The 11,091-nt window shown below is 42.8% G+C and overlaps 1 protein-coding gene across 2 annotated transcripts; it reads left to right on the forward strand.

The window, feature by feature from the left end:
• got1l1 (glutamic-oxaloacetic transaminase 1 like 1) lies at positions 1 to 10,765 on the forward strand. Of its 2 annotated transcripts, XM_021621523.3 has the most exons (9): positions 1 to 290; positions 566 to 747; positions 1,107 to 1,230; positions 1,345 to 1,562; positions 1,924 to 2,074; positions 2,228 to 2,393; positions 2,541 to 2,683; positions 8,891 to 8,955; positions 9,276 to 10,765. In XM_021621523.3, exons 1-9 carry the CDS (start codon positions 110 to 112, stop codon positions 9,408 to 9,410), a joined length of 1,365 nt encoding a protein of 454 aa, XP_021477198.3. In that variant the 5' UTR covers positions 1 to 109; the 3' UTR covers positions 9,411 to 10,765. The 2 variants fall into 2 exon arrangements, with proteins under 2 accessions (XP_021477198.3, XP_021477199.3); XM_021621524.3 differs by lacking the exon at positions 9,276 to 10,765 and having other exon boundaries at positions 8,891 to 9,161.
• The last annotated feature ends 326 nt before the right edge of the window (positions 10,766 to 11,091 follow it).

An 11,091-nucleotide genomic window follows, 5' to 3' on the forward strand; every position in this document is an offset into this window, starting at 1 on the left:
TTGCAAAGATACGGTATTTAAATTGATGTTGTGTAGCTAAGCAACAACCATAAACAAAGGCTTGGTGGCTTGCTTAGTGCAGACAGAACAGGGTGATGAAACTAAAAAGATGAGGCAAACATGTAATAGTGATGGTGGAGTGGGTTCCACTGAAAATGTTCAAGCCCGGGGAATAACTCTTCTCTCTATATTCGTCGACACTCCAACTGCCGAACCGAATCCTGAAACCAAGTTATTGGCTGACTTCAAGACAGACACTCATCTCAGAAAAGTGTACTTGGCGGGAAGAGGTGAGTTAGCTCATAAATTCAGCTGGCTGACTTCTATGCATCTCATTAGCGTTTGTTGTCACTGATCCTAGTGTCTGGTCCTTGTGCTTTGAGTAAGAACCACTGACTGAGTTCAACTAAACTAAATGGCAGAATATCACTACTGATCAAATAATATATATTTTATAATTATTTAGTTAAGCTTGTGAAGTTACTATTTTAGGGTAATATATTACAGCTTAATCTAGCCTAAGCATTAAAATATTTATTGTCATAACTATTTTTTGGGACCTCAGAGTATCTCAACAAGGAAGGTCAGACCTCTGTGAGCCCGCTCATTGGGAAAATAATGCAACAGATCTGCACAGACCCCACTCTCTGTCCAGAGTATCCATCATCCTTTGGCCTTCCAGAATTCACCAGGAGAGCAACAGAATTGGTTTTGGGCAGGGACTGCCATGCCATCGTGGAGAACAGGGTAATCTTTGCTGTCTACTGTGTATGGTCCATGGATCAACTTGACCTCATGTGTGATCCTCACAGTTTTCTCATACAGTAGGTGGCTTGCTGATTTATAGCTCAAGGTTATGAAACTGTCTTTAAACAAGCACTGCACCAAGCCATCAGTCAAGAACCGCCATCTGGACACAAAGATAGGCCTTTCACAAGCTCAACGGCAGCGTAACCTATGTAATTACAGTTTGGCCACCCCTTCCCTATCCACACACTACTTTTTATGTAATCAATCAACATCAGCTTGTAAGTGGCATTGGATAATACATTATGGCTGTGAGTATTTTGATTTTACTCCCCTCCCCTGTGCTCATTATTCTATAGGTGTTGGGTGTGCAGACTGTGGGCTGTACTGGGGCTGTCCGTCTGGGGGCTGAGCTCTTGAAGCACTGGTACAATGTGAGCGGTGTCTGGTGTGGGCCAGTCTATCTCTCCTCCCCCTGTGATGGTAAGTAGCGGGGGGAGGAGAGCATGCACATAGTTAAAAGCACAATCACAGAGCAATATAGTTTTGCTGATGATATTGGTGCTGAAGCTCTAGTCATCATGTTCCTTTCTGCAGACTCCTTGGCTGGTATCTTTGAGGCAGCAGGGATCCAGGATGTCCGTCGGTATCGGTATTGGGATACAGAGCAGAGGGGTGTGGGTGTGCAAAAAATGATGGAGGATCTGGAGATGGCTCCAGAGCAGAGTGTCATTGTTCTATCTGCTTCTGCTCACTGTCCTACTGGTTCAGACCTCTCCCAGAAGCACTGGAGACTCCTCACACAGCTTATGGTGGTACTGCTCCATAACCCAACTGTTTTTGCAGTCGTTAGTAATGTAACAGATGTTATACATTTGACATTTTAGTAATTTCGCAGACACTTATCCAGAGTGACTTACAGTTCATGTATTCATTTTAAGATAGCTAGGTGAGACAACCACATATTACAGTTGTAGTAAGTCAATGTTTTCCTCAATAAAGAAGTTATCAGCAAAGTCATTTATCAATGTTTTTTTTTCTTCTTTGGAGGTCCTGGCATCAGTCTATCCCAGGGAGTAGCATTTCTACAGTAGAAACAGTTGTTATAGTAGTCCTCTTCAGTCTCCTCATGCTCTCTCTATTCTTCTCTCTGCATCTTTTTTTCTACACTCTCAGAGGTGTAGGTTTTTCCCTTTCTTCCTGCTGCCTGCACAGGGCCTGTGCCATGGGGATTTTCAACAAGACGCCTGGCCAGTGCGTCTGTGTGCCTCTCTGGGGATGGAGCTTCTGTGTGCCCAGTCCTTCTCCCACAGCTTTGGGCTTTACGGTGAGCCATTTTAAGGGTTCACTTGTCTCTTAGTGTATTATCAATTGATGTCTCTTACTTTCATCGAATGTGACGAATGTAAGATCCCCAGGACATAGATTGACAGTAAATCTCTGTATGGAAATGCATTTTCTTATATTGTCCTTACTACAGGTGAGCGTGTTGGACACCTCTTATGTGTCCTAAAGCAGAGCTCCACACTGCTAGCTGTTCAGTCCCAGGCCGAGAAGCAGGTCAGGGCTTTGTGGTCCCGGCCATCTGTCAGAGGAGCTCGTGTGGTTGCCACGGTGCTCAGTAACCCTGCCCACCATGTGGAGTGGTAAGTCATTATGGCTAGTCTATGCTTGAATAGCATTGTCTGCAAGGCTTCTCTAGTATAAAATGTGATCATACAAAGTCTGGTTACAATACGTGGAACTAGTGCTTCATGATAAGTTAAATAGACCTCTGTAAATCCTTGTCCCAGGCAGGAAGGAGTGAAGAGTATGGTGGAGAGGGGCATACTGGTCAGAGAGAGGTTGAGAGAGAAGCTAAGGCTTCTTGGATGTCCTGGCAGCTGGGATCACCTGATCCAGCAAGGTGGACTGTACTGTTGCACTGGGCTGAATGGTGAGCAAACCATATTAAGCCCCGTTTCCATGATGTTTCGGGTGAAAATTAATTGGTCACGGGTTGCGGGTTTTTGAGCTATTCCTAAATTGCACTGTGGCCGCCATGTATTTTCTCTTAAAATATATATATATTTCACTGTGACCAGCTGCTGACTGTCAGGCATTGATGCAGGCTGTTGCTGAGTGAGTGAGTGAGTGGTGTGTGTGTGTTGAGTGAGCAAGAGGAGAGGGAGCAGCACTCGCATGTTGTGACAACTTTTTAGTTGAAGGTAGGCTATTTAGATTGTCATTATGGAGACACCTACTTCCAACCATTTCTGTAAAACAGGAGCTAGAGCTGATGCACATCAAGAAATAATGGGGACAAAGCACTGGAAAACGACTTTGGGTGCATTAGAGCGCATTACATAAATTCGCTCAGAGGTGGTTTAAACTGCATTCTAACGTTGACTTTGCATTATCAAGCAAATTGTTTTATGCATCCGCAGTTCTTGGTTCTTGGAGGCTGCTCGAGTGGAAATTGAAAATGGAAGTTATGGAACTCCTTCACTTGGTTCTTTTTATGGGAAAACGAAAACATTTGCCTCTGTTGGCCATAAAGTAGCCAATTAATGTACAGTACCAGTCAAAAGGGTTTTCCAGGGTTTTTCGTTATTTTTTATAATTTTCTACATTGTAGAATTATAATGAAGACATCAAAACTATGAAATAACACTTATGGAATCGTGTAGTAAGCAAAAAAGTGTTTATATTTGCGATTCTTCAAAGTAGCCACCCTTTGCCTTAATGACAGCTTTGTACACTCTCTAGCAACATTAGCGAAGCCAGCTGCAGTCACATAATGGCTACCTAACAACATTACATAATTTCTCATTTCTGGAGGCAGTGGAAACGCAATTTGAGCTAGCCCACTTAAGGCCAGCCCAACCTGGGTTGACTTTAAAGTGCCAATGGAAACGGGGCTTAAGTTAAGTTTAGGATTTGTCATCTTTCAACCAATTCAAACAGTGGTAGAGCACTGTACCTGTCTATGGGATTGATTAAATCAGTATCACCAAAGTTCAGCGCTATAGCACCCTTAAAATGTAAAGGTAATTTCCATTGAGCTGGCATATACAGCGTTTCCTGTAAATGTAGTCTCCACGAACGCGGAGCTATAGCGCTGTACTTCAGGGATACGGATTGAATCAAGTCCTACAGTACATTCGGAAAGTATTCAGACCCCTTGACTTTTTCCATATTTTGTTACTTTACAGCCTTATTCTAAAATGTATTACATAGTCGCCACCCCCCCCCCCCCCTCATCAATCTACACTTAATACCCAATCATGACAAAGCTAAAACATGTTTTTATAAAATATCAGGTTTTAATGAAATATGACATTTACATAAGTATTCAGACCCTTTACTCAGTACTTTGTTGAAGCACCTTTTGCATCAATTACAGCATCGAGTCTTCTTGGGTATGACGCTACAAGCTTGGCACACCTGTATTTGGGGAGTTTCTCCCTTTCTCGCTTTCTCCCTTTTAGCTCTGTCAGGCTGGATGGGGAGCATTGCTGCACAGCTATTTTCAGGTCTCTCCAGAAATGTTCACTCAAGGACATTCAGAAACTTGTCGCAAAGCCACTCTTGCGTTGTCTTGGCTGTGTGATTAGGGTCGTTGTCCAGTTGGAAGGTGAACCTTCGCCCCAGTCTGAGGTGCTGAGTGCTCTGGAGCAGGTTTTCATCAAAGATCTCTCAAATCAAATCAACTTTTATTAGTCACATACGCCGAATACAACAGGTGCAACAGACCTTACAGTGAAATGCTTACAAGCCCCTAACCAACAATGCCGTTTAAAACATACAAATAAGAATAAGAAATAAAAGGAACAAGTCATTTAAGAGCAGCAGTAAAATAACAATAGCGAGACTATATACAGGGGGTATCGGTACAGAGTCAATGTGCGGGGCCAATGGTTAGTCGAGGTAATTTAGGTAATATGTACATGTAGGTTGAGTTATTAAAGTGATAATGCATAGATAATGACAAGAGAGTAGCAGTGGCATAAAAGAGGGGATGGGGGGGCTGAGCAATGCAAATAGTCTAGGTAGCCATTTGATTAGATGTTCAAGAGTCTTATGACTTGGGGGTAGAAGCTGTTTATAAGTCTCTTGGACCTAGACTTGGCGCTCCGGTACCGCTTGCCGTGCGGTAGCAGAGAGAACAGTCTTTGACTAGGGTGGCTGGAGTCTTTGACAATTTTTCGCACCTTCCTCTGACACCGCCTGGTATAGAGGTCCTGGATGGCAGGAGGCTTGGCCCCAGTGATGTACTGGGCCGTACGCACTACCCTCTGTAGTGCCTTGCGGTCGGAGGCCGAGCAGTTGCCATACCAGGCAGTGATGCAACCAGTCAGGATGCTCTCGATGGTGCAGCTGTAGAACCTGTTGAGGATCTGAGGACCCATTCCAAATCTTTTCAGGTTTTTCAGGAATAGGTTTTGACGTGCTCTCTTTACAACAGTCTTGGTGTGCTTGGACCAAGTTAGTTTGTTAGTGATGTGGACACCAAGGAACTTGAAGATCTCAACCTGCTCCACTACAGCCCCACACTACGCAGGATTAAAATCCTGCAGCGCACGCAAGGTCCCCCTGTTCAAGCCAGTGCATGTCCAGGCCCGTCTGAAGTTTGCCAATGACCATCTGGATGATCCAGAGGAGGAATGGGAGAAGGTCATGTGGTCTGATGAGACAAAAATAGAGCTTCTTGGTTTAAACTCCACTCGCCGTGTTTGGAGGAATAAGAAGGATGAGTACAACCTCAAGAACACCATCCCAACCGTGAAGCATGGAGGTGGAAACATCATTCTTTGGGGATGCTTTTCTGCAAAGGGGACAGGACGACTGCACCATATTGAGGGGTTGGATGGATGGGGCCACGTATCGCGAGATCTTGGCCAACAACCTCCTTCCCTCAGTAAGAGGATTGAAGGTGGGTCGTGGCTGGGTCTTCCAGCATGACAACGACCCGAAACACACAGCCAGGGCAACTAAGAAGTAAGAAGCATCTCAAGGTCCTGGAGTGGCCTAGCCAGTCTCCAGACCTGAACCCAATAGAACATCTTTGGAGGGAGCTGAAAGTCCGTATTCCCCAGCGACAGCCCCGAAACCTGAAGGATCTGGAGAAGGTCTCTATGGAGCAGTGGACCAAAATCCCTGCTGCAGTGTGTGCAAACCTGGTCAAGAACTACAGGAAACGTATGATCTCTGTAATTGCAAACAAAGGTTTCTGTACCAAATATTAAGTTCTGCTTTTCTGATGTATCAAATACTTATGTCATGCAATAAAATGCAAATTAATTACTTAAACAGTCTTGTAGCTTAGCATCTGCTTTATCTGACCACTTTTTTATTGACCGAGTCACTGGTGCTTCCTGCTTTAATTTTTGCTTGTAAGCAGGAATTGGGAGGATATAATTATGGACAGATTTGCCAAATGGAGGGCGAGGGAGGGCTTTGTACGTGTTTCTGTGTGTGGCGTAAAGGTGGTCTAGAGTATTTCCCCTCTGGTTGCACATTTAACATGCTGATGGAAATTTGGTAAAACGGATTTAAGTTTTCCTGCATTAAAGTCCCCCGCCCCTAGGAGCGCCACCTCTGGATGAGCGTTTTTCTGTTTGCTTATGGCGGAATACAGCTCATTGCGTGCGGTCTTAGTGCCAGCATCGGTCTGTGGTGGTATGTAGACAGCTACGAAAAATACAGTTGAAAACTCTCTAAGTGAATAGTGTGATCTACAGCTTATCATGAGATACTCTACCTCAGGTGATCAAAACCTTGAGACTTCCTTAGATATCATGCACCAGCTGTTGTTTACAAATATACATTGTCCGCCACCCCTTGTCAAATCAAGCTCTGTTCTATCCTGCCGATACAGCGTATAACTAGCCAGCTGTATGTTGATAATGTTGTCGTTCAGCCACGACTCCATGAAGCATAAGATATTACAGTTTTAATGTCCCGTTGGTAGTTTAATCTTCCTCGTAGGTCGTCGATTTTATTTTCCAATGTTTGCATGTTAGTTAGTGGAACGGAAGGCAGTGGGTGTTTATTCGATCGCCTACAAATTCTCAGAAGGCAGCCCGACCTCATTTTCTCTGTCTTCTCTTCACGCAAATGACAAGGATTTGGGCCTGTTCCCGGGAAAGCAGTATGTCCTTCAAGTCGGGCTCGTCGGACTCATTAAAGGAGAAAAAACTTCTGCCAGTTCGTGGTGAGTAATCGCTGTTCTGATGTCCAGAAGTTATTTTCGGTCAGAAGAGACGGTAGCAGCAACATTATGTACAGAATAAGTAAAAAAATAAGTTACAAAACAACACAAATAAACAAACAAAAAACACAGTTGGTTAGGAGCACGTAAAAAATGTCAGCTATCTTCTCCGGCGCCATGGTACTCTCTGTACTTTGCTCCGTTCATCTTTGTGTCACACCCTGATCTGTTTCACCTGTCCTCATTATTGTCTCCACCCCCTCCAGGTGTCGCTTGTTTTCTCCAGTGTATTTATCCCTGTGTTTCCTGTCTCTCTGTGCCAGTTCGTCTTGTATGTCCAAGCCTACCAGCGTTTTTTCCCGGTTTCCTGCTTTGCCTTTTCTCCTTTTTCTAGTTCTCCCAGTTTTGACCCTTGCCTGTTTCTGGACTCTGTACCCACCTGCCTAACCATTCTGCCTGCCCCGACCTCGAGCCTGCCTGCCACTCTGTACCTCCTGGACTCTGATCTGGTTATAACCTTTTGCCTGTCCACGACCATTCTCTTGCCTATTCCCTTTGGATTTATTAAACATCTTAAACTCCAACCATCTGCCTCCTGTGTCTGCATTTGGGGCTCGCCTTGTGCCTTTATACTTTGCCTCGATCCTGACTAGTCTCCCAGTCCCTGCCGCTGAAAAACATCCCCCACAGCATGATGCTGCCACCACCATGCTTCACCGTAGGGATGGTGCCAGGTTTCCTCCAGACATGGCGCTTGGTATTCAGGCCAAAGAGTTCAGTCTTGGTTTCATCAGACCAGAGAATCTTGTTTCTCATGGTCGGAGAGTCCTTTAGGTGCCTTTTTGCAAACTCAAAGCTGGCTGTCGTGCCTTTTACTGAGGAGTGGCTTCTGTCTGGCCAATTTACCATCAGTGACCATCACTGGTGTGACCATCAGGTTTTTAGTCACCTCCCTGACCAAGGCCCTTCTCCCCCAATTGCTCAGTTTGGCCGGGCGGCCAGCTCTAGGAGAGTCTTTGTGGTTCCAAACTTCTTCCATTTTAGTATGATGGAAGCCACTGTGTTCTTGGGGATCTTTACTGCTGCAGACATTTTTCCGTACCCTCCCCCAGATGTGCGCCTCGACACAATCCTGTCTCGGAGCTCTACGGACAATTCCTTCGACTTCATGGTTTGGTTTTTGCTCTGACGGCCACTGTCAACTGTGGGACCTTATATAGACAGGTGTGTGCCTTTCCAAATCATGTCCAATCAATTGAATTTAGCACAGGTGGACTCCAATCAAGTTGTAGAAACATCTCAAGGATATACCTGAACTCAATTTCAGGTCTCATAGCAAAGGGTCTGAATACTTGTAAATCCTTTTAATACATTTGCTAAAATGTAAAATAAAAATGTTTTCCCTTTGTCATTATGGGGCATTGTGTGTAGATTGCTGAGGATTTTTATTTATTTAACCCATTTTAGAATAAGGCTATAATGTAACAAAATGTGGAAAAAGTCAAGGGGTCTGAATACTTTCCGAAGGCACTGTATATCAGCATTTTTTTGTATTGTTTCCACAAACAATGTAGACAATTTATGCACTGCATCAAGACAGTTGATTTTGTTTCTTTGCATTATCTAGCTAGCCTTTAGTGTCAGCAATTTTATCTCACAATTTTCATCTCTAGTTGGCTTTCATCCACTTAATTCTGAAATATATTCTTTATATCTTTAGCAATTATGTTGTACAGTTTTATTGACCTGAATTCTACCCCATACAGCCAAGCTGAGTCGTGCTTCGTAAAAACTTCTGCTAAATGGCATATACTTTATACTGTACAGTATATGTCCATGTCCACTATACTGTTTATTGTACACGTAGGTACCAGTAATTTACGTAAGTGCTATGTTCCATGTTGAATGTCCTTAATTTTTGATTATGATCTCTTCACCTGTCTCCTTTAGTCCAACAAGTGGAATTCCTGGAAAAGAGGAGACATATCTACCTGCATCCCAATGGCTGTCTGAATGTGAGTGCTATCAACAGCTGTAACCTAGACTATATAGCTGAGTCCATCCACCTGGCTTTGACCTCTGTCTTCTGATGTCAATTACAATACCTGGGGCCTCATTTATAAAACGGACTTATGATCAATTTTGATCTTAAGGATGACTTACGCAGAAAACCACGTATAAGTAGTTATTTATAAAACCTTACTTTGGCGTGGAAATTATATTATCCCTACGCAAAGTCTAGACTCTATGTAGGTGATTTTCCTGCTGGTTATGTAGGGCTATTCTTTTTTTCCCCTTGCAGTTTAAGGTCAGACACTTTCTTTTTCCACATCAGCTACAGTTCTGTCTTGCTGCCCCACCTGGTTCACTGCAGCGGCGACACACTCCCAAGCTAGCTGTTTGGCTTTGTTTGTCAACCCACCGAATAATACGTGTTTCCTGTCTTCGATCTCCTCTACCATCGCTGTGATCTCGTCTTTCAAAAGGTTTGCTTTTCTATTTTGGTCCATGGCTATTCCTGACTAAACCCTCATTTGTGCTAGCATTCTATAAGGGGAAATCGTTGATTGTAAGGCACGTTCAGGTGCCGTCAATTTTAAGTTAATTTTAGATTTATAGATCACAGGTGCGTACGTTACAAAATGGGATTCTTAGAACCTGTGTAAGCAAGGTTTTTTATGCCCAGTATCTTTTATGAATCGAATGTAAGCACACCATCGGAAATGATCTTACGACTAAGTTCAAGTATAAATGAGGCCCCTGGTGACAGCCTCTATAAAATCCTTATTCAGCTTGACTAAATCATGTGAAGGAAGCATCTTTATGTCACATACAATACCAAACGAATTAGGGCTGAATTCATAAGGAAAATGGCTGTTAGTTATCATTTATTGAAACAAATTAACAATTGACTTTAGTATGTAGAGTGTAACATCCAAGCGTTAAATTAGAGGTAGGGATTAGGGAATATGAACTATGGCATATGGTATTTTGAACCTACATAGCTGGAAAATATTGTTGGCATATAGTTGTGCTGTGGTAGTCCAGTAAGGAGTACTCTTTCTTCTGGTACAAGTAGATCCTAATGCCCTAGTTGGGTAAAAGGGTTCTTGTGTAGTCAAGACAAGGGTCCATCTTTTGGATGAGATGTTAAACAGAGATCCTGACCTTATAGAGACAACTATTGTGACACTTACAATATGGGAGTAGTAGGGATTGTCCTAGCCAATGTGCTCACAGAACACTCACAGAACACTGCCCAATTGGATAGTTTCACCCTTTTGTAATTTTTAACATGTTATTTTAACTCTAGTGATAACATAACCATGAAATTATTAAGGTCAACCTTTTTAGTTTTTAATTGACCAATTTATTTTATACTGTAACCTATTGTTTGTGGCACATTGAAAGATATTATTTTTAATGCATACAGGTAGTTCCATGGTAGAAGGTCAAATAAATGTGCTGTGACAAATTATTAAAAACCTTCTTAAAACTTTTAAAATTAAGTGTACTATACCAATTTCCATAATAAGATGGTGCTCATGTCATTAGGAAATACATCCATGTTGTTTACCTGAATATTGATTGTTTGACTCTGTTTGTTGTAACGGATATTGCAGTTGCACAAGCAGGACGCAGTCCCTACACATTGCATTGGAGCAAAAACAATCTACGTTTTGTGTGATGATGTAAGCTAGTCTTTGTAGTTGCTGTCATATCGTAGCCACTAGCCAGAGTTGTTGAAAAAGAACACTACTACTCTGACTGCTTAGCCATTGTTTGCAATGATGATTAAAAAAATAACATTCATCGCTAATTAGACTTTGTGTCTTTGTTTTGCTTGTGTTTGATGTACTGTCTAGATAGCTGCATGTAACTCCCCACTTGAGTTTTGCATTGGGGCAAAAAACAATCTGCGAGTTTGTATGAACATGTTGATCATGTCTTTTGTGTACAACATGTAAATAGCTACATGTAGCCTAGCTCCCCAACTGAAAAAAATAACATGAAATCGAACTTAATCTGATTAGTTTACACCAAAGATGTTCATCGCCGATCGAGGAGGGGAAAGCAGCAGCGTAGCATTGAGCAGCATCTACGTAGGCAGAAGAGTGAGTAGCAGCTACGCATAAAAAAAATCCTGCACA

This window comes from Oncorhynchus mykiss, chromosome 11 (genome assembly GCF_057628025.1).
Source record: "Oncorhynchus mykiss isolate SJ-2025 chromosome 11, ASM5762802v1, whole genome shotgun sequence".
In the NCBI taxonomy this organism is placed as follows: Eukaryota; Metazoa; Chordata; class Actinopteri; order Salmoniformes; family Salmonidae; genus Oncorhynchus; species Oncorhynchus mykiss.